This window comes from Aegilops tauschii, chromosome 2 (assembly GCF_002575655.3).
Source record: "Aegilops tauschii subsp. strangulata cultivar AL8/78 chromosome 2, Aet v6.0, whole genome shotgun sequence".
NCBI classification, from domain to species: domain Eukaryota; kingdom Viridiplantae; phylum Streptophyta; class Magnoliopsida; order Poales; family Poaceae; genus Aegilops; species Aegilops tauschii.
The window spans coordinates 554,491,223-554,515,792 of NC_053036.3; the positions used below are offsets into that span (position 1 = coordinate 554,491,223).

General features: G+C 47.5%; 1 protein-coding gene across 1 annotated transcript; it reads left to right on the forward strand.

Annotated features, from left to right (window-relative positions):
- Nucleotides 1-15,147: 15,147 nt before the first annotated feature.
- Nucleotides 15,148-20,720, forward strand: LOC109783692 (receptor protein kinase-like protein ZAR1). Its single transcript, XM_020342291.4, has 2 exons — nucleotides 15,148-16,917; nucleotides 19,760-20,720. Exons 1-2 carry the CDS (start codon nucleotides 15,375-15,377, stop codon nucleotides 20,470-20,472), a joined length of 2,256 nt encoding a protein of 751 aa, XP_020197880.1. The 5' UTR covers nucleotides 15,148-15,374; the 3' UTR covers nucleotides 20,473-20,720.
- The last annotated feature ends 3,850 nt before the right edge of the window (nucleotides 20,721-24,570 follow it).

Sequence of the window (24,570 nt, forward strand, 5' to 3'; positions counted from 1 at the left end):
GTTCCAATCTGAGAACTTTTATTTCTGCACAAAAACAACACCATGGTAGTTCTGCTGAAAACAGCATCAGTCCGGGTTAGTTTCATTCAAATCATGCAAACTAGAGTCCAAAATAAGAGGAAAAGCGTTAGGAAAAGTAGATACGACGGAGACGTATCAGGCGACACCAAGCTCGCTAGGACGACGTCCATCGTCAACATCATCAAGCTGGTGCCGCGGTGGACGGAGGCGTGGAGCTCGCGGGACGACACCACTGATGTCTACCTCATCAAGACGGAGCACACGACCCGGGGCCCATGAAGATGACACACGCCCCCGGTGCTGCCCGCAACACGGAGCCCATGATACGAAGAAGATGGTGCTACGCGATGACACGTCTTCACCGACCCTTACCACAATCCTGCAATGTGTTTCCTTTGTCTTGGCGGACCACCGAATACGGCGTCCAGCCGAGACGAGGTGCACTCTTCATGGCGTATAGGTCTTGGCGTACAGGCAGCGTGCTCCTTGTCTTAGCAGACCATCGAATACGGCGTCTAGCTGGGACGAGGCATCAACCATGCCCTTCCATGATGTCACATTTCTTTGGCACCGCGATGCTTTGCCCTTGTCTTGGTGGACCACCAAATACGGCGTCCAGACAAGACGAGGTGCACCCTTCATTGCATCAGGTCTCGTTTGTCGTATGGGTGGCGTGATCCTTGTCTTAGTAGACCACCGAATACGGCGTCTAGCTGAGATGGGGCATCAACCACGCCCCTCCATGATGTTGCCTTTCTTCGGCCCTGTGGCGTGATCCTTGTTTTGGCAGACCACCAAATACGGCGTCTAGCCAAGACGAGGCATCCTCCACACCCCTCTAAGATTTTACCTTCCAGGGTCTCGTGAGGCGGAGTCTTTGTCTTCACGGACTGTCGTAACCTCGGAGTCTAGTCAAGACGAGGCACCAACCACACCAGCAATGCCGATGCGAGCGGCCGTTGGTTGTACATCGACGCCGGTCTCCACAAAAGAATACTCCCGCGAGGCAACCCCTTGTGTACCCCGACGAAGCCGCTATATCGTCAAGAAGTCCAAGCCAAGAAGGATCCATGCTACTCCAACACCTACTACATCAATGCTGTCAAGACCGACGAGGCGCGATGGCGAGGGCGGACGTCGCTAGCACAAAGCCATGTTTTGAGCGGCATGTGTACCGACGAGGACATGGGCTTTGTCACTGCCCACATCTACACATACCATCATCACCATGCATGGAGAATGCAAAGCGAAGACGACGAAGACGACCACACGGCTTAATGAGGTATCTCGCGGAGCAACCCACGGGAGTAATTAACCGGGAGCCTTATGAGGCCCCGGGAACCAGGAGATCGCACATCGCTGCAGTCAGGCTGGCCACACTAGTAGGCCATGGAGCGCATTCATTTTATGGAATCTTGTAATTTTGTTTATCCGATGAGATTAATGAAATACTTGTTTCCCGTACCCCTTTTCTTTGTGTACTACGGTACACTGGCACACGCGCATTTTATTTTCCCCGGCACATGAGAGAAATCAAACTCCCCCTCTTCCCTTCATATAGAGCGCTTTAAGATTTTTCTCGTGTCAAACACTTGAGAACATTAAAAGTATGAAACAATTTCTTGGCTTGTCATCGGGGTTGTGCATGATAAATACTTTGTGTGATGAAGATAGAGCATGACAAGACTATATCATTTTGTAGGGATAACTTTCTTTAGCTATGATATTTTGAGAAGACATGATTGCTTTATTAGTATGCTTCAACTATTGTTGTTTTTTATGTCAATATTAAACTTTTGTTTTGAATCTTATGGGTCTGAATATTCATGCCACAACATGAAAAATTACATTGATAAATATGTTAGGTAGCATTCCACATCAAAAATTCTGCTTTTATCATTTACCTACTCGAGGACGAGCAGGAATTAAGCTTGGGGATGCTTGATACGTCTCCAACGTATCTATAATTTTTTATTGTTCCATGCTATTATATTATCGTGTTCTCCTCGATGTTCTTGGAGATCTATTCGATGTAATCTTCTTTTGTGGTGCGTTTGTTGAGATTCGATGAATTGTGGATTTATGATCAGATTATCTATGAATATTATTTGAGTCTTCTCTGGACTATTTTATGCATGATTAAGATTGCTTCGTATTTCTCTCCGATCTATCGATTTGGTTTGGCCAACTAGATTGGTTTTTCTTGCAATGGGAGAGGTGCTTTGTGATGGGTTCAATCTTGCGGTGTCCTCACCCAGTGACAGTAAGGGTAGCGAGGCACGTATTTGTATTGTTGCCATTAAGGATAAAAATATGGGGTTTTTACCATATTGATTGGATATATCCCTCTACATCATGTCATCTTGCTTAAGGCGTTACTCCGTTCTTGTTAACTTAATATACTAGATGCATGCTGGATAGTGGTCGATGTGTGGAGTAATAGTAGTAGATGCGGGCAGGAGACGGTCTACTTGTCACGGACGTGATGCCTATATTCATGATCATTGCCTTAGATATTGTCATAACTTTGCGCTTTGCTACCAATTACTCAACAGTAATTTGTTCATCCACCGTATGTGTTCTTTCAAGAGAGAAGCCTCTAGTGAAAACTATGTCCCCGGGTCTATTTCTCATCATAAATTTTCAGATCTATAAAACCAAAAACCCAAAAATACCTTGCTGTAATTTATTTATATTTACTTTATTTTGCCTTTTACTTATCTTTTATATCTATCTGTATCAGATCTCACTCTTACTAGTGACCGTGAAGGGATTGACAACCCCTTTTTCGCATTGTGTGCAAGTGTTTGTTAGTTTGTGCAGGTGCATCTATTGGGGACTTGCTTGTACCTCCTACTGGATTGATATCTTGGTTCTTAACTGAGGAAAATACTTATCTCTACTTTGCTGCATCACCATTTCCTCTTCAAGGGAAAAATCAACGCAAGCTCAAGAAGTAGCAAGCGCGCCCGGTGGCTCGTGGGGCCCATGTGACTCCGTTTGATGTAACTCCGCCTCTATAAATTCACTAAAATCAGGAAACCAATAGAGAACCAGCCAAAATACTTTCTCTGCCGCCGCAAGTTCCAGAACCATGATATACCATCTGGAGGCCTTTTCCGGCACTCTGCCGAGGGGGATTCGATCACGGAGGGGCTCTACATCAACCTTGTTACCCTTCCGATGATGTGTGAGTAGTTTAATTACCACAGACCTACGGGTCCATAGTCAGTAGCTAGATGGCTCTCTCTCTCTCTCTGATCTTCAATACAATGTTCTCCTCGATGTTCTTGGAGTTCTATCCGATGTAATCACTTTTTGCGGTGTGTTTGTTGGGGTCCGACGAATTGTGAGTTTATGATCAGATTATCCATGAATATTATTTGATTTTTCTTCTAACTCTTTTATGAATGATTTTTATAGCTTCGTATTTCTCTCCGATCTATTGATTTGGTTTGGCCAGCTAGATTTATTTATCTTGCAATGGGAGAGGTGCTTTGTAATGGGTTCGATCTTGCCGTGCTCAATCCCAGTGACAGAAAGGGACATGACACGTATTTGCATCGTTGTCATTAAGGATAAAAAGATGGGTTTTATTCATGTGTGAGTTTACTTTGTCTACATCATGTCATCTTGCTTAAGGCGGTACTTCGTTCTTTATGAACTTAATACTCTAGATGCATGCTGGATAGCGGTCGATGTGTGGAGTAATAGTAGTAGATGCAGGCAGGAGTCGGTCTACTTATCTCGGACGTGATGCCTATATACATAATCATTGCCTTGGATATCATCATGATTATTTGCTTTTCTATCAATTGCCCAATAGTAATTTGTTTACCCACCGTATGCTATTTTCAAGAGAGAAGCCTCTAGTGAAAACTATGGCCCCGGGTCTACTTCTATCATATATTAAAAATCCTGAAAATATATTGCTGCACTTTTATTTTATTTATTTTATTTTTTGTTTTTGTTCAATCTATCTATCAATTACTATAGAATTTAATCTTGCACGTAACCGCCGAGGGATTGACAATCCCTTGTTCGCGTTGGGTTGGAAGGATTTGTTGTTTGTGTGCAGGTGCTGCTAATGAGGCGTTGCGTGGTTCTCCTACTGGATTGATAACCTTGGTTCTTAACTGAGGGAAATACTTATATATACTGTACCGCATCATTCTCTCCTCTTCGGGGAAATCCCAACACAGTTCACAAGTAGCAACGGTTAACCAAGCAAAAACTTTGCCCTCTTCCAGACGACCTTTTTCATTGAAGTGAGTGTAGCAGCATCGAATTGAGCCTTGTATGCCGACTTGGCCAAGGAGGTGCCGCTTGTTGCGAACGTCCAAGAAAAATGGCATCCCCCACATCATCGTTGAGCTGGACCTATGAGAGGTTGCTCGAGAGCTCAAGGTACTTGAGAAGATGGTCCAAGAAAAAATTCCCAGTCAACTTGATTTGTATTATCCATGCATTCTCAGCAAGGGCTTGGTGAACCATCCACTTCTTTCTCTTTGAGGCCTCACGGACAAGGGGGGGCTATCTTTGGGACTCCCCCCATCCATCCATGGCTCGTTCCAGGAAGGCGCCTTGGTCCAATTGTCTATGGTGATTCAGGTGCATGCGTAGAAAATCTCCATGTCCATGGCATCAAAAGGGTTGCCCATGCCAACCCAAAACTTGGTCGGATTGGTCCACTCAAGCCATAGTCAGCGCAACTGCAATGCCCTCACAAATTTCTTGAGATGGAGAATACAAAGGCTCCCAAGGTGTGTGGGTGGCACAAAGTTTAATGCAAGGTGAGGACGAACTTGACCAAAGTAGTTCGACCAATCATAATGATATTCCTCCCCTCCCATGGAGGGAGCTTTGCCACAATTTTACCCTCGAGCGGTTCAGAGTGCACTTTCTTGAGTTCCCACATAGAGAGTGGTCGCATGGTCAGCAAGTTTTGTAGGGTGTCATCAAGGTTGAGGTCACCGCATCAAATAGGTACCACATAGCTCTTTGAAAAGTTGGTGGAAAGACCAGTCACCTCACAAGAAAAGTTCAAAATGACTACTAGATTTTGGACGTCCTGCTTAATGGGGGCAACAAAGATAGCAGCATCGACAACATAGAGCCGGTGCGGAAGGTGGAAAATCTTCTACTAATCTTGTGAGGGATATGAAAATGTAGGTGCAAAGAGAAAAAACAGATCAAAGCCATGTTTCCAACACATAAGGGCATCTCCAACACAGACCCCCAAACCGAACACTGCATCTGTCTGTCGACCGGGGGGCAGTTTGCAGGCACCGATGAGGGAGCCGGCCATCCAACTGCAGTTGCATATGTCTGCTTACATTTTGGAAGTTTTTAACGAAAGTAAACAAATCTGATGCATATTTACACAAATGAGTCGATAATCATTCATACTTGGATAAATTTGTTGGGGAACGTAGTAATTTCAAAAAAATTCCTATGCAGACACAGGATCATGGTGATGCATAGCAACGAGAGGGGAGAGTGTTGTCCACGCACCGTCGTAGACCGAAAGCGGAAGCGTTAGCACAACGCGGTTGATGTAGTCGTACGTCTTCACGATCCGACCGATCAAGTACCGAACGTACGGCACCTCCGAGTTCAGCACACGTTCAGCTCGATGACGTCCCTCAAACTCCGATCCAGCCGAGCTTTGAGGGAGAGTTCCATCAGCACGACGGCGTGGTGACGATGATGATGTTCTACCAACGCAGGGCTTCGCCTAAGCACCGCTACAATATTATCGAGGTGGACTATGGTGGAGGGGGCACCGCACACGGCTAAGAGATCCAAGGGATCAATTGTTGTGTCTAGAGGTGCCCCCTGCCCCCGTATATAAAGGAGCAAGGGGGAGAGGCGGCCGGCCAGGAGGAGGCGCGCCAGGGAGAAGTCCTACTCCCACCGGGAGTAGGACTCCCTCCTTTCCTAGTTGGAGTAGGAGAAGGGGGAAGGAGGAGGGAGAGAGGAAGGAAAGGGGGGCGCCGCCCCCCCCTCCTTGTCCAATTCGGACTAGAGGGGGAGGGGGCGCGCGGCCTGCCCTGGCCGCCCCTCCTCTTCTCCACTAAGGCCCATCTTGGCCCATTAAACCCCCGGGGGGTTCCGGTAACCCCCCGTACTCCGGTAAAATCCCGATTTCACCCAGAACACTTCCGATATCCAAATATAGGCTTCCAATATATCAATCTTTATGTCTCGACCATTTCGAGACTCCTCGTCATGTCCGTAATCACATCCGGGACTCCGAACTATCTTCGGTACATCAAAACACATAAACTCATAATATAACCGTCATCAAACTTTAAGCGTGCGGACCCTACGAGTTCGAGAACTATGTAGACATGACCGAGACATGTCTCCGGTCAATAACCAATAGGGAACCTGGATGCTCATATTGGCTCCTACATATTCTACGAAGATCTTTATCGGTCAAACCGCATAACAACATACGTTGTTCCCTTTGTCATCGATATGTTACTTGCCCGAGATTCGATCGTCGGTATCTTAATACCTAGTTCAATCTCGTTACCGGCAAGTCTCTTTACTCGTTCCGTAATATATCATCCCGCAACTAACTCATTAGTTGCAATGCTTGCAAGGTTTATAGTGATGTGCATTACCGAGTGGGCCCAGAGATACCTCTCGGACAATCGGAGTGACAAATCCTAATCTCGAAATACGCCAACCCAACAAGTACCTTCGGAGACACCTATAGAGCACCTTTATAATCACCCAGTTACGTTGTGACGTTTGGTAGCACACAAAGTGTTCCTCCGGTAAACGGGAGTTGCATAATCTCATAGTCATAGGAACATGTATAAGTCATGAAGAAAGCAATAGCAGAATACTAAACGATCGAGTGCTAAGCTAACGGAATGGGTCAAGTCAATCACATCATTCTCCTAATGATGTGATCCCGTTAATCAAATGACAACTCATGTCAATGGCTAGGAAACATAACCATCTTTGATCAACGAGCTAGTCAAGTAGAGGCATACTAGTGACACTCTGTTTGTCTATGTATTCACACAAGTATTATGTTTCCGGCTAATACAATTCTAGCATGAATAATAAACATTTATCATGATATAAGGAAATAAATAATAACTTTATTATTGCCTCTAGGGCATATTTCCTTCAAAATTTACATAAAACCAGATGGTTTTCACCTAAACCGGAGCAAATTAAATACATTTCAACATATTTCAACTAAACCATACTCTAAACCTACTCTAAATGACCGTTGTTGCTCGTTCTCCATGTTTAGCAGGCCATAAGCCCCAGGAACTGAAGCTCCACCTCTGCAGTCTGCAAGCGGCTAATCGGCCAACAATGATGAGCCCTCCAAACTTGGCTTGAAAGGGAGGGGAGGCGTGGTGACCTTCCTGGGACCCGAGCGTCGGCGACCTCCCATACCGTACTCTTCCTCGCCGCTGGCGGCGCCCGTGGACGTGTCGGCTTCGTGGTCGTGGAGGTAGAGTGCGGCCGTGGTGGTGCTGGCGACCTTGTCCTCGCTCTTGCCATACACTCTATTTGTCGCATCGTCGATCTCCTTGAAGGCGGCTTCTAACTCCACCTGATGGATGTCACGGGCGGAGCGGTAGGAGTCGAGCAGTGCCTCCTGCTTGGCCACATCCACGCCCGGCGCGATGGTCGTGCCGGCGGCGAGTTGCTCTTCCGTGCTTCAGTGCTCGTCGAGGAGGTGAAGGTTGTACTCTTGGTAGGCCTGCGCCTGCCGTAACGCGGCCTCCCGCTCTGCCAACACCATGTCGGTGTAGTGAGCACATGCCTCACCCATGGTGATGTCGGCATGGGACGACTAGGATGGTGGCACTGGCTCGGCTGTGGCCGCTGATACTTCTCGACCGTATCTATAATTTTTATTGTTCCATGCTATTATATTATCAATCCTGGATGTTTTATAATCATTTTATATCATTTTTTGGTACTAACCTATTGACATAGTGCCAAGTGCTAGTTGCTGTTTTCTGCATGTTTTTTACATCGCAAGAAATTAATATCAGACGGAGTCCAAATGCCACGAAAATTTACGGAGATTTTTTTATGGACCAGAAGACACGTAATGGGCCCTGGCTGCGCCCGGGGGTGCTCCGAGGAGAGCACAACCCACCAGGGCACGCCAGGAGGCCCAGGTGCGCCCTGGTGGGTTGCGCCCACCTTGGGTGCCCCCGGACTGCCTCTTTGCTCTATAAATACCCCAATATTCTAGAAAACCTAGGGGAGTCGACGCAATATTCATCCAGCCGCCGCAGATACCAGAACCACCAGATCTAATCTAGACACCATCTCGGATGGGGTTCACCACCTCCATTGGTGCCTCTTCGATGATGCGTGAGTAGTTCTTTGTGGACCTTCAGGTCCATAGGGTAGTAGCTAGATGGTTTCATTTCTCTCTCTGAATTCTCAATACAATGGTCTCTTGGAGATCCAGATGATGTAACTCTTTTGCGGTGTGTTTGTTGGGATCGATGAACTTTGAGTTTATGATCAGTTATATCTTTTTATATCCATGAAAGTATTTGAGTTTATTTGATCTCTCTTATGCATGATCTCTTATAGCCTCGTATTTCTTCTCTGATATTTGGGTTTTGTTTGGCCAACTTGATCTATTTATGTTGCAATGGAAAGAGGTGCTTTGTAGTGGGTTCGATCTCACGGTGCTTGATCCCAGTGACAGAAAGGGGACCGACACGTATGTATCGTTGCTACTAAGGATAAAACGATGGGGTCTATCTCTACATAGATAGATCTTGTCTACATCATGTCATCGTTCTTATTGCATTACTCCGTTTTTCCATGAACTTAATACACTAGATGCATGCTGGATAGCGGTCGATGTGTGGAGTAATAGTAGTAAATGCAGGCAGGAGTCGGTCTACTAATCTTGGACGTGATGCCTATATAATGATCATTGCCTGGATATCATCATAATTATTTGAAGTTCTATCAATTCCCAACAGTAATTTTTTCACCCACCGTTTGCTATTTTTCTTGAGAGAAGCCACTAGTGAAACCTACGGCCCCCGGGTCTCTTTCTCATATATTTGCCTTTGCGATCTACTTTTTCCTTGCCTTTATTTTCAGATCTATTAAACCAAAAATACAAAAATACCTTGCTGCGTTTTATTTTATTTGCGATCTATTTATTCAATCTGTTACAACTTTCTCCCGTCCGCACGCCGTTTCTGGCGCCGTTACCCGAAAGGGATTGACAACCCCTTTAACACGTCGGGTTGCGAGGTGTTGTTATTTGTGTGCAGGGGTTGTTTACCTTGTGTTGCTTGGTTCTCCTACTGGTTCGATAACCTTGGTTTCATATCTGAGGGAAATACCTATCGCCGCTGTGCTGCATCATCCCTTCCTCTTCGGGAAATACCGACGTAGCTTCAAGCGACATCAAAAGGAATTTCTGGCGCCGTTGCCGGGGAGGATCTTCAACATATACCAGGTTCCTAATCACAAATCTCATCTCCCTGCAATTTACGTTATTTGCCATTTGCCTCTCGTTTTCCTCTCCCCCACTTCACAAAAAATTGCCGTTTTATTCGCCCCTCTTTTTCGTTCGTCATTTTCTTGCCGGATCTGTTTTTGAGTGCAATATTGTTGTGTACTCATCATGACTCAAGAGAACACCAAATTGTGTGATTTCTCAAATACCAACAACAATGATTTTATTGGCACTCCGATTGCTCCTCCCGCCACTAGTGCGGAGTCTTGTGATATTAATACAGCTTTGCTGAATCTTGTTATGAAAGATCAATTTTCCGATACTCCTAATGAGGATGTCGCATCCCATCTTAATACCTTCGTGGAATTATGAGATGTGCTTGGTCTTACCGATATTGAATCATGTTCTTTAAATTTGCACTTGGTGGATTCTACTATTTAAAAGCCTATGGGAAGAACTAATGATGTTCTTATTCTTGCAAATAGGAATTATGTGCCCATATATTTTATTGTTCTTGATATTGATTGCAATCCGTCTTGTCCAATTATTCTTGGTAGACCGTTTTTACGCACTATTGGTGCCGTGATTGATATGAAAGAAGGCAATATTAAGTTTCAATTTCCACTAAGGAAGGGAATGGAACACTTCCCTAGAACAAGAATTAGGCCACCATATGAATCAATCATGCGGGCATCTTATGGATCTCGAACCAAAGATGACAAAACTTAGATCCTTGCTTTATTCCTAGCTAAGGGCGTAAAACTATAGCGCTTATTAGGAGGCAACCAAATGAATAATTTTTTTTTTGCTTTTTTGCTTTCTGTTCTTGAGTATTTGCACAATTATGCTACTGTTATGATTGTGTTTTTTGTGTTTTAATTAGTGTTTGTGCCAAGTAAAGCCTTTAGGATCTTCTTGGGTGATAGTTGTTTGATCTTGCTGAAAAACAGAAACTTATGCACTCATGAAAATAATTTTAATAAATCACAGAAAAGTGATTTTGCCCTGATTATTTTTGCAGAAGATTAATACACAAATTTCCATGGTCGTCCTAATTTTTCAGAATTTTTGGAGTTACAGAAGTATTCGAAATAGTCAGATTGCTACAGACTGTTCTGTTTTGACAGATTCTATTTTCTTTCCGTTGTGTGCTTGTTTTGATGGCTCTATGGTTTTCTTTGATGAGTTTTTGCCATAGAAAAGTTGGAATACAGTAGACATAATGCAAAAACAAAATATGAATTTGTTTGACACAGTACTTATAGTAGTGGTTTGCTTTCTTGTACTAACGGATCTCACGAAGGTTTTGTTGAGTTTTGTGTGGTTGAAGTTTTCAAGTTTTGGGTTATCTTACGATGGATGAAGGAAGGATAGAAGAGCCTAAGCTTGGGGATTCCCCGGAATCCCAAGCTATTATCCAAAAATGAGCAACCAACTGAGCTTGGGGATGCCCCCGAGTGGCATCCCCTCTTTCTTCTAACGACCATCGGTATTTTACTCGAAGCTATATTTTTATTCGTCACATACTATGTGTTTTGCTTGGAGCGTCTTGTATGATATGAGTCTTTGCTTATTTTATTTTGTGTTTGAAGTCATCAATCCTTGCTGGACACACCTATTTGAGAGAGCCAAAATTATGTCATGACTTGTTAGAATTGCTCTCTATGCTTCACTTAAAATTTTTATGAGCTATGGACTTGCTCTAGTGCTTCACTTATATCTTTTTGAGCACGGTGTGCTTAGTATTTTTTGAAGAAATGCTCTCTTGCTTCACTTAGATTTATTTGAGAGTTCGTAAACTTTTCAAGAAATTCTCTCTTGCTTCACTTAAATTATTTTGAGAGAAAGAAGAAAAATTATGCTCATGATCTTCACTTATATTTGTTTGAGCTTATGAAAAGTAACACATGAAAATTAGTCCCAAAGTGATAGATATCCAAGAAGGATATAATAAAAACTTTCATGAAGATCATTGGACAAAATAAACTTGATTCCTTGTAATAGTTTTGAGATATGATGATGTGATATGTGAGTTATGTTGATGAGTAATTATGCTTTAGTAAGAATATTGGTGTTAAGGTTTGTGATTCCCTATGCAAGCACGAAAGTCAATAGTCATGCAATGAAATTATATACTACTTATGGTGCATTATTCGGTGTTAATTATGCTTAATGCTTGCTTATGAGATTATTTGTTTCTTGGTTGGTCGCTTCTCAATCTTTTGCTAGCCTTTATTTTGCACTAAGTATGATCTCTACTTGTGCATCCAAAATCCTTTAAACCAGTTTTGCCACATGAGTCCACTATATCTACCTATATGCGGTATTCTTTTGCCGTTCTAAGCAAATTTGCATGTGCCATCTCTAATTTTCAAAATAAACTTCTCTTTTGTGTTTGTTTCGCTCGCGGAGCGGTGAGGGGTGGCTAATATTTTCCATAATGGATTTGTTATTCTCACGATGAGTGTTTATTCACTTGTCATTGCACAAGAGTAAGGCAAAGGTTTTAGGGATGCCCAGTCCCGAAATAAAAAAAATGAATTTACTTTATGTTGTCAAATAATAAATTCTTTGGAAAGTGTTGGTATGGAGGGCAACTGTGGATACGGCTAGCCATGGAAAGTGAAAGTATGGTGGAAAAAGGAATAAACTTTATTTTCTGTTTGGGAACCGCCTATGATATATCTAGCATGGAAAGTGTTGGGAACTCTAAGTTGTATTCGTTGGTGGGATGGATACACCTCCCAAAATGCTTTTATCTCTAAGTTTTTCGTTTAAGCTCTGGCACCTCTACAAATCCCTACTTCCCTCTGCGAAGGGCCTTTCTTTTTACTTTATGCAATTTTTATTTTGAATTTGAGTCTCCATCTTCTCTTATAAAAGCACCAACTAGGAGGCAATATGATCGTACTTAAGTATTGGGTGTAGCTAATATGCAAGTGTGTTTCATGAATGGATCAATGGTTGAGCATGATGGGCTAGGGATAACTTATTTTAGCGTTGATATTTTGAAAGACATGGTTGCTTGTTGATATGCTTGAGTATTTAAATTATCATGTCAAAACTAGACTATTGTTTTGAATCACATAAAAGTTCAAATGTCCATGCTATAAAGAAAAGAATATGATATGACATGTTAGGCAGCATTCCACATCAAAAATTCTGTTTTTATCACTTACCTACTCGAGGACGAGTAGGAGTTAAGCTTGGGGATGCTGATGCGTCTCCAACGTATCTATAATTTTTTATTGTTCCATGTTGTTATATTATCAATCTTGGATGTTTTATAATCATTTTATAGTCATTTTATATCATTTTTTGGTACTAACCTATTGACATAGTGCCAAGTGCCAGTTGCTGTTTTCTGCATGTTTTTTACATCGCAGGAAATCAATATCAGACGGAGTCCAAATGCCACGAAACTTTACGGAGATTTTTTTATGGACCAGAAGACACGTAATGGGCCCTGGCTGTGCCTGGGGGGTGCTCCAAGGAGAGCACAACCCACTAGGGCGCGCCAGGAGGCCCAGGCGTGCCCTGGTGGGTTGTGCCTACCTCAGGTGCCCCCCGGACCACCTCTTTGCTCTATAAATACTCCAATATTCCAGAAACCCTAGGGGAGGCGATGAAATATTCATCCAGCCGCCGCAGAGATCAGAACCACCAGATCCAATCTAGACACCATCTCGGATGGGGTTCACCACCTCCATTGGTGCCTCTCCGATGATGCGTGAGTAGTTCTTTGTAGACCTTCGGGTCCGTAGTTAGTAGCTAGATGGCTTCATCTCTCTCTGAATTCTCAATACAATGGTCTTTTGGAGATCCATATGATGTAACTCTTTTGTGGTGTGTTTGTTGGGATCGATGAACTTTGAGTTTATGATCAGTTATATCTTTTTATATCCATGAAAGTATTTGAGTTTCTTTGATCTCTCTTATGCATGATCTCTTATAGCCTCGTATTTCTTCTCTGATATTTGGGTTTTGTTTGGCCAACTTAATCTATTTATCTTGCAATGGGAAGAGGTGCTTTGTAGTGGGTTCGATCTTACGGTGCTTGATCCCAGTGACAGAAAGGGAACCGACACGTATGTATCGTTGCTACTAAGGATAAAACGATGGGGTCTATCTCTACATAGATAGATCTTATCTACATCATGTCATCGTTCTTATTGCATTACTCCGTTTTTCCATGAACTTAATACACTAGATGCATGCTGGATAGCGGTCGATGTGTGGAGTAATAGTAGTAGATGCAGGCAGGAGCCGGTTTACTAATCTTGGACATGATGCCTATATAATGATCATTGCCTGGATATCGTCATAATTATTTGAAGTTCTATCAATTGCCCAACAGTAATTTGTTCACCCACCGTTTGCTATTATTCTCGAGAGAAGCCACTAGTGAAACCTACTGCCCCCGGGTCTCTTTCTCATATATTTGCCTTTGCGATCTACTTTTTCCTTGCCTTTATTTTCAAATCTATTAAACCAAAAATACAAAAATACCTTGTTGCGTTTTATTTTATTTGCGGTCTATTTATTCAATCTACTACAACTTTCTCCCGTCCGCACACTGTTTCTGGCACCGTTACCCAAAAGGAATTGATAACCCCTTTAACACGTCAGGTTGCGAGGTGTTGTTATTTGTATGCAGGGGCTGTTTAGGTTGTGTTGCTTGGTTCTCCTACTGGTTCGATAACCTTTGGTTTCATATCTGAGGGAAATACCTACCGCCGCTGTGCTGCATCATCCCTTCCTCTTTGGGGAAATACCGACGTAGCTTCAAGCGACATCAGCCGCCTCTTCCTTTGGGGTGTCTGCACTGCTGGCCTCCGGTGAGCTCGTTCGTCTGTTGGCCGGCCAGCTGCGGCAATGCCGGTGATCTCCTTCGTCTGCTCGGACGAGAGTCTGCCCCAAAGGGCTTTGGAGCTCGAGGAGGCCATGGCGGGCGTGGTGCCGAGAGGAGAAAAGGGGCGGAGGAGGTTGGATGAGGCACTGGTCGGCCCTAGAGTTTAAATAACGTCGGATAGCAGGGCAAGCGACGAGGAGGTTAATGGTGGGCAGCAAATAGATGGACGAGTGGCGCGGGAGCAGGTTCCTCGACAACCCCACATGTTTAATGTAGGGAGGAGGACCGACGAGATGTCGATTGAACATGGAGCAGCCGCGTGCATGGGAAGCGGCGCGGGCAACACTGTCTGCCGGCACACCGCTTCAATACCGGTGCGACGTGAAAGGTTGCATACGCTCTGGGCGGGAATGAATGCGGTTCTGACGCTCTGGAGCGGCGCTGACATAAGCAGATATTATTTCTATTGTGGAATGCATATGGCAAACGGCAAGTGCACGAACAGAGCTCGCTCACTCACTCACTCACCTCACCAACCAGGCCACCTAAAGTCCATACCCACAGGAATGATTACCTGGCCGTCCTCCAGTCTTTGGCTCACCGCAACGTCCTTCATCATACTCTACAGTCCAGCCACGAAGCGCACATACACACAACTTTGCTTCCCGTGTACTCCCCTCCCCCACACGTCTCTCTCCAGCTACTACGAGCTCCATTACCACATCCGGGGCCCTACCCACTCTAATGAAGACAGCCACCATTAACCATCTTTCCACACATAACCACTTCCTCACTACTAGCATGCCAACGAAAAGGAGAAAAATTCCATCACCACTAGCTCGCTCGCATGCACGCCTTCGAAATCCAAGGTGTCCACTCAATTCCAACTGCAGTGCTGCCGCAGATCTGTCGGTTTCTATAACCCCTAACCTCTGCTGCCGCACCTCTCTGTAGCCACTGACAGTCAGTGTTAGCCAGAGACACACGCTGACACAGACGATAGAAGAGTTTGTTTTGCTCATGAGGACAGTCCCGACCACGATTCTCCTCCTGCTGCTGCTCCTCGCATTGCCGCCGGCGCCGGCCGTCGCGCTCACCGACGACGGCCTCGCGCTGCTGGCCTTCAAGGCGGCCGTGACCGACGACCCGGCCTCGGTCCTCGCCAAGTGGTCCGAGTCGGACGCCGACCCGTGCCGCTGGCCCGGCGTCACCTGCGCCAACATCTCGTCGCAGCCGCGCGTGGTCGGCCTGGCCGTCGCCGGCAAGAACGTGGCCGGCTACATCCCCTCGGAGCTCGGCTCGCTGCTCTTCCTCCGCCGGCTCAACCTCCACGACAACCGCCTCAGCGGCGGCATCCCGCCCGCGCTCTCCAACGCCTCCTCGCTCCACTCCATCTTCCTCTACAACAACGCGCTCACCGGCAAGCTCCCCATGGCGCTCTGCGACCTCCCGAGGCTGCAGAACATCGACGTGTCCAGGAACTCGCTCTCCGGCGAGCTGCCGCTCGACCTCCGGAACTGCCGGAGCTTGCAGCGTCTTATCGTCTCCAGAAACACCTTCTCCGGCGAGGTGCCCGCCGGTGTTTGGCCGGAGTTGTCCAGCCTGCAGCAGCTCGACCTCTCCTCCAACGCTTTCAACGGCTCCATCCCGCCGGACCTCGGCCAGCTCCCCAAGCTCTCCGGCACGCTCAACCTCTCGCACAACCAGTTCTCCGGCATCGTGCCGCCGGAGCTCGGCCGCCTCCCGGCGACCGTCACTCTCGACCTCCGCTTCAACAACCTCTCCGGCGCCATCCCGCAGACGGGCTCCCTCGCCAGCCAGGGCCCAACTGCGTTCCTCAACAACCCCGCTCTCTGCGGCTTCCCGCTCCAAGTTGCCTGCCGAGCCGTCCCACCGCCGACGCAATCTCCGCCGCCACAGAACACCAGTTCATCAACAGCCTCCGCCTCTAACGACAGCCAGCATCAGCCAATTAAATCAAGCCTCATAGCGCTCATCTCCGTCGCCGACGCCGCCGGCGTCGCCCTCGTCGGCATCATCCTGGTGTACATATACTGGAAAGTCAAGGACCGGAGGGAAGGCCGCCGCGGCCGTGGCCGTGCAATCGCAGAAGACGACGACGATGATGATCGGAACAAGGGGCTGTGCGGCTGCATTTGGGGCCGCCGCGACAGAGGCTGGGCGGACGGCTCGTCGGACGACGAGGAAGAAGGAGACGGCAAGTGCAGCGGCGCCGACGGGGAGCTTGTAGCGATCGACCGGGGATTCCGGATGGAGCTGGACGAGCTGCTCCGGTCATCCGCGTATGTGCTGGGGAAGGGAGGGAAGGGGATCGTGTACAAGGTGGTGGTGGGCAACGGCTCGACGCCGGTGGCCGTCCGGCGGCTGGGCGGCGGCGGTGGTGGCGCTGAGAGGTGCAAGGAGTTCAGGGCGGAGGCGCGGGCGATGGGGCGGGTGCGGCACCCCAACGTGGTGCGGCTGCGCGCTTACTACTGGTCACCCGACGAGAAGCTCGTCGTCACCGACTTCGTCGGCAACGGCAACCTCGCCACCGCGCTGCGTGGTAAGTAAAAGTACCACCGGTCAACTTTTTCTTTTTTATATCACGCCGGTCAACTCGCTTACTGCTCTTTCGCTTTGAACAAGACTCTGCTCCTGGTAGTATAACTTGAAGCCAATCTCGCTAGAATAGTAACTCATCTTAATAGAGTGTGTGTTAGTTTTAATTTTATTTTTATGTTGCTTGATTACGTATTAAATGCACGACAACAACATTGAAATGTGATATACTCCCTCTGTAAAAATATAAGACCTTTTAGATCACTAATTATACAACCAATGATGACATATGGCAAGAATTTCAGGGAAGAGTCATAACTTTTGCCAAACAAAAAACATACAGTTAGGGTATGGTTTCTCCTTATTTTAATCCGTGACACACCATCAAATAAAGTTCGACGTCTCCCACCCACCCATCCGCCCCTCCTTACCCTCCTCTTTCGCCCTCCCTACTCGTCGTCGTCAGGCAAAGCCCGTGCGGCAGCAACTGCAGCAGGGCATTTTCCTTCCCATGCAGCTAACAATGTCTACGCGTGTAAGGTCGAGCCGGTGTTTGCACATGGTCAACCAGTGCCCCGGGCGTGGATTTGGCGTGTGGCCAGAGCGTGGATCAAGCGTAATCGTGTTGCACCTCGGCGTGCGGCCCCTCTCAGACGTCTTTAGGGGGACTCTGACATCGGCGATGGCGCTCGCATGGTGTGGTGGCTGGGACATGCAGATCCGACATACCCCAGTGTGTTGATCGATGGGGCAGCGGGCGCGGACTGGTGCGGCTCACGACGGGGAGGCATGCCGAATCATGCGGGTCCGGTGCGGTGCATCGGACGTCGGATCGGTCTCGTGAGGAGGTTGGGGTAAGGTGCCATGCTCCTCTTCCTCACCGTTGCGGACAGGCCCTACCGAGGCCAACTTTGGCTCCATCGTGGGCCGGAGCGAGCATTGGCATGTAGGTGGTGCATCTCAGGGCAGTGACTGTTAGGCTCAAACGGCAATCATCGGCGAGATGGCGGTGCAACAATGATCGGAAGCGACGCGGTGTTGTCTTCCCTTCCGGTAATTTCTCCTTTGCCCTGCCAAATTCTATGTGAGCATGACGGTAGAATGGTGGACAATGACTATGGTGAGAGACATAACTCCTAGATGACAACCCATGATCTAACTCGCATGATAAGGCTGCTTCGAAGTCCCCATATGTTTACCTTCTTGAAGTTGTTGGTTTGAAGATATGTTTTGAAGGTTATAGGCCAGGGTCTAACGTCTGGGGAGCCAACCGACTTTGACATGCAAGTGGCTATTTCTTTTTGAAGGCTTTGTCTTAGAGCTTTGCGTCCTTTGTCTGTTAGTAACATATCACCTTGAGGTTTAGTGGTAGGATTTGAAGATGCCGTCACGAGGCATGTTCTATCTATAGGATCTCCCCGTAAAATCCCACTTAAACTATAAGTGGTTGGATTCAGGTCAAATGTCTCAAAATTCGACTAGATTGACAGAGGGTAGAAACAAGTGTAAAGTATGATTGGTAGAAAATCCCCGGTCGGCCGGGATCGGCTCTCGGTGGCAAACGACCTGCCGTGCCGTGCGACCGAGGCATCATCCCATCAACAGTTTCCTAACGGACGACGGACCGGTCAGGCGATTCGATCCACTGCATGACAAGCGGCGAGAGCGAAAGCTTCCAAACACCGCACCGACCTGTGTGCCCGGACGGAGATGGACCACACTCTGCCATCCATGCCGGGCATCCGCTGTCGACCGGATGGATGGATGGTTCCAGCGACATGCAAAAAAAAATCATTTTCGCCTCATGTTTTGGCTCGTAGGTGCTCTCCAATGACAGCAGCGAGCTGTTGCTTTCTGCTTGAAAACCAAGGGAGTTGCTAGCGTATCTTAAGAGCTTTTTTTAGCGTAGCTTAAGAGCTAAGAGTCGCGCCATAAGCTGGGGCCGGCCAGTAACTGAATATACTGCACCAAAAACTACGTATTGTTTATGGTGTACACGCACACTTTACAGGCCAATACCTCACAGGATCAAGTCATTTTTAAGGTATCCTCCATACCAGCACTTGCACAATACTGAGAAACCAAAGAGGGAAAGAGCAAAGGAATGCCTTTACACCATCCTGATTCCTGCGTGCAGAGCCTGGAAGGAGGAAAAAGAGAACTTTTTAGGCCTGGAACCTTTGTCACTGTCACGGCCTAACAGAATGATCTTCTAGGGCTAAATATGATCCCGGAACGGAAAAGATTTCCACGCGACACTCGAGCCAAAAGCAGAGGCGATAATTGAGACCGCGGAGGCACGCCTTCCTCGGCGACGCGCATGCATGAGCATGATCAACGAGCGCTTTTGATTACTGGGTGATCGATGATGAGCGTAGTGCTGAGGCTGCTGTTGATGCTGCCTTTCTATGTGGCTTTCGGGCCTTGATAGGACAAAGCTTGACAACTTTGTGAGGACGCCATGATAACTGGTGTGTGTGTGTGCAGGCAGCAATGGTTGGTTCGTTTGTGTGTTGTGAGTAGCCATGTGCTTGCGGCAACAATTAGTACCATTGTCAAGTGCATGACAAATCAGGCACAACGTGGGCCATTAATGCTCACTGCACAAGTCCCTTCCTCATATGCAGTCAGTGTCCATGAACAGTGCCATGGCATGGCTGCTTGTGTCCGTGCAAAGCACCAAAGCTTTTTAATTTCTGGTGATGTGGACACGCCACTCTACTAATTAAATGGCCATTAATTCTGTCTGTAGCATTTTTGTTTCTTACTCAGAATCAATGCCCACCAATTCTGGTTAGCAATATACACATGCATGCTAACTTTTAGTTACCGCGTCCACGTTGCAGGTCGCGCCGGTGAACCTGTGCTGTCGTGGGCGGCGCGGCTGAAGATCGCCAAGGGCGCGGCGCGCGGCCTGGCGTACCTCCACGAGTGCAACAGCACCCGGCGGTTCGTCCACGGCGAGGTCAAGCCGTCCAACATCCTCCTGGACGCCGACTTCAGCCCCCGCGTCGCCGACTTCGGCCTCGTCCGCCTGCTCGCCATCGCCGGCTGCGGCCCCGACGGCGCGCCGCCGTCCTCAGGGGGCAGCCTCCTCGGCGGCGCCATCCCCTACACGAAGCCGCAGGCGCCGGCGCAGGCGAGCGGCTACCGGGCGCCCGAGGCGCGCGCGCCGGGGGCGCGGCCGGCGCAGAAGTGGGACGTGTTCTCCTTCGGGGTGATCCTGCTGGAGCTGCTGACGGGGCGGGGACCGGCGGACCACGCGTCGCCGTCGACGTCCGCGTCCTTCTCGGGGCCGTCCACGACGACGACGGACCGATCCGGGAGCGCGGAGCACGAGGCGGTGCCGGAGGCGGTGCGGTGGGTGCGGCGCGGGTTCGAGGACGCGCGGCCGGTGGCGGAGATGGTGGACCCGGCGCTGCTGCGGGAGGCGCCGGCGCTGCCCAAGAAGGAGATCGTTGCCGCGTTCCACGTCGCGCTGGCGTGCACCGAGGCCGACCCGGAGCTCCGGCCCAAGATGAAGACCGTCGCCGACAGCCTCGATAAGGTCGGGTCGTGAGGACGGATGCATCATGCACGTACGGCCATTGGCTTACGCTGCCACGTTATGTGTTCGTGACAAAGCTCGTCTGGGAAGTCTTCTTTTCTTGAGCTTTCCTTCCTCTCTGGCTCTCAAGCTCTTCATATTCTTTTTTATTTATTTTGTAATTGGGGGTTTCTTGGCTATTTGTTCCGACAAAACTGACGATTTGTGATCATACAACAGCATATATAGAAGTGTACTTTTCCGCGTCCATTCCATAAAAACTGGGTTTGCAACTTTGCATGCATACCACGATGCATCGCAGTTTAGCTGAATGTCAGTCGCCTGAAAATGATATTTGGGTTAGTCGATTTTGCATGATGAAAGCAGCAGCGGTCGAAGAGAAAAAAGGAGTCGGCTCGCGGAAGAAGCAGCACCATCTAGGTCTATCTTTGGAAGGCAGGCTCGCTGGGTGTCTATCTTAGGGTGGCAAGCTTGCTGGGTATCTATTTTAGGGCTGTGGGGTTGCAGATTTGATGGAAAAATATGGAGGTTCGCCAGGGTTAGAGGGATGGCGATGGGCGGCGAGGCAATCGCGGGAGCACCGCCGGCTGTGGGCGGCGGTAGCATGCGGTTGGACCGGTGGTACCTCGGGCGGTTTGGGAAAAAAGATGAACAGGGGGATGGGAACGAGGTTGAAGAAAGCGATATGTCATTCGTTTTACATCTGGCGACTTAAAACAAATTGATTGACAAAAAAATAGTCAACTGGCATCTAGCTAGTCCCATACATTGGTTGCATTAGGGCGAGCAAGGGCGGCCGCCCGGAGTTTCTTTTAGAAGTAACCACATACATTTCATTAGAAAACCGGGTTAAAAAAGTTCACACGGTGTCACTACAAGAGACATACACAATGCGTTGTAATATTGCATCAAAGACTGCACAAGAAGTAAAACTAGAATTTCACTCTGGCAGAATCTTGTGTCATGCTGAAAGGTCGCCCACCATCATCTTCCACGGTCCCGAGGCAACACTGAAAAAAGAGGGGATTTGCCATCATACACATATCTAGAGGAGCACCTTCGCATATAAGGATGCTTTTCGGGCCGATGAACCGAATCGATGCAAGCAACAAGGCCAAGGCTTATTGGCATGTCGGTCGGGGTTCAACACCGTTAACTTCATCCGACGCGGTCGAAGAAGAGGAACACCGTTGTTTGCCGCCATCCACACACCCCAATGCAATACACCAAACACAACTGCAACAATCAACGCCAACGCCACCCGGGAGAGCGTCGTGTGTCGACCATCAGACACAAATCTCACCGGATCTGAAGACCGACAAGAAAACTGAGCCACCTACTCCTCGATGCCGCCCATTAGAACGCCACCGAGATGAAGAAAGAGTAGAAGCAGATTATTCCGACTCGGCGCCATCTCCACCATTGATGCGGCACCTCTAACAAAAAACTATGCCTAGCCTATCTCCCTACTGAAGAGAAATGTCGGGGTTCCCTTCCGCTGGAGCGACACACGGAGAGGACGAGAACCCACAGCTTCGCTGGTGTCAAGAGAAGGCAGAAGATCACCTCCCAATCACCTCTCTGGAGCAGTTTCCTGGAGTTTCTAGGCTGGAGCATACTACCTCCCCTCCCTAGACGTGTCAGTACCGGTGTACTGCCGCCTACAGAACCTGAAGCTAATGTCCTGAAGATGATCGATACAGGTGACAGAGAAGGGTTTCGAACTAATGTTTGGTCTAGTGGGCTGGCTGAGTCAAGTGGGCCTTGGGCCAAGTAGTTGTTAGTGAATTAGGTATTGTACGAGTGATTATATAAACTCGACCTGGCGTGAGAGAGAGTCAGCGAGTAATAGAACTAGCTCATGTTTCCTTTCTATCTCATTGTACCCCTCTCTGTATCTTCTTCTTCCCCAAGCTTTCCTCCTCTGGTTTTCCCCTTGTACTCAAATCTGAGAAAGAAATCCTAGATTGGACATGACAAGTGGTATTCAAAGCTAGATCAGTCTGAATCGCATCCCGCAATCTTGAAATTCTGCTGTAACATCGACCGATTGGTTTGTTGGTTGCCCTCGAGCGATTGACTAGAAATCTGAAATCGGCGTAGCGGAATTCAGAGGGGGTGGCGACGGCGCCATTCAAGCCGAGCGCTCAGATGAGGCATCTAGTAGAGGCGATGGGGTCGTTTGAGGTGCAGGAATTTGCAGCGATGTGCCTCCTACAGGAGCAGGTGGAGGGGATCGTAGAAATTCGGGCGAGGATTGACAGGTTGGATAGCAAGTTTGAGGAACAGGTGGCTCGGCTCGATCAGGTCCAATTGAAGGTAAACCTACGTGTGAGCTCGCTTGGGGACATCCATCAGGACGAGGTTCATGTGGCCCGAGTGCTCAAGGAATCCGCTAGCGTTCGAGAGGATGGCCACGCCAGGGTGTTTTGCAAGTTCACCCACGGCGGCAGCAGCACAGGTAAGAGGGTCGACATCAAAGAAACAAGACCATCCTCCTCCTCCCGTGGATCCAGGCAAGGCACCTCACACCCCCACAGTATTCCTCTTCGTCTGATGAGCATGGGTCGAGGCGTCCATGGATGCCGAAAATGGAATTTCCAAAGTTTGATGGGGAGGGTGTTCGTATTTGGCTTGACAATTGTGAGGCCTATATTTAGTTATATCAGATTCCTGAAAGTTTTAAAGTAATGTTAGCTTCTCTGAGACGTACAAATTGTATGATTATTGTTCGTCCTGGAGTTAGTTTGCATCTACTATACTGTAGGAGTTTGATCTGAATATGCATCGTGACTACATGAGAGAGTTGTTAGTGTTGAAACAGATGGGAACAGTGCAGGAATACCGTAACAATTTCAATCAATTGGTATATCATGTCCGGTTGTATGAAGGAGCTGTTAGTGACACACTTCTGGTCACATAGTTTGTCTCGGGATTGAAAGAGGAAATCAGATTAGCAGTGGAAATTAAGTTACCTCTCATAGTTAACACATCAGCTGAATATGTGTTGGTGCAAGAGACAGTGCTGGAAAGGAATCGAAGTCAACAAGGCAGGTTTAATACGAATGGGGGATACAAACCACAACCACACAGAGAACCGATGCAGAGGACACAGTTTGCGGCTGGAGAAATTTGGAAAGCCAAGCAACTGATGGACTGTCGCAGAGCAAATGGCCTTTGCTATAGTTGTGGGGATAAATATGCTCCTGGACATGTTTGCAAAAAAAATGAGGCACAAATCAAAGCTACATAAATTGTAGCAGAAAACCAGGTGTTCTTGGAGGATGCTATGCTAGATGCTTTAGCAGTGGAAGGCAGCTGAGGCTGCTACATTTTTGTCTGTCAATGCTTTGTCTGGGTCAGAAAACCCAAAGACTATTCAGATGAGAGCAATGGTGGGAAATAAAGTTATGTTGTTGCTAGTTGATTCTGGTAGTTCTCATACATTCGTTGACCAACATCTGGCAAAGAGATTGCAATGTCCTACAACTGAACTTCCTACTTCTTTGAAGGTCAAGGTAGCAAATGGTGACTTTATGCAGTGTGATCAGGAGACCAAGGGGATAAAGTGGTGGATATAGGGACATACATTTACTACCGACATGAAGATTGTTCCATTGGGAGGTTATGATGCTATTTTGGGCATGGATTGGCTGGAACAACGGGGGCCTATGACATGTGATTGGGAGGAAAAGTGGATTCAGTTCCAACACAATGGTAACAATATTACTTGCAAGGTACGAAAGATAAACCTGTGACACATATCAAGGAGTTAACTGCTGAATAGATTGAAAATTGTGTTAAAGGAAATGATGTGTGGGCCATGGCCTTATTGACACCTGAGACAGAGAGAGAGAGGGACAAAATACACCTGATGGCATTAAACAAGTTCTTGCTGAATATGTTGATGTGTTCCAGGATCCTCAGACACTACCACCCCATCAAGCCTATGATCATGCCATATCTCTCGTGCCTGATAGTGCTCCAGTAAACTCTAAACCGTATAGGTACTCTCCCTTACAGAAGGATGAAATAGAAAAACAAGTGTCTGAGATGATTGCTGCTGTACTGGTAAAACAAAGCATGTCATACTTTGCCTCTCCTGTTCTG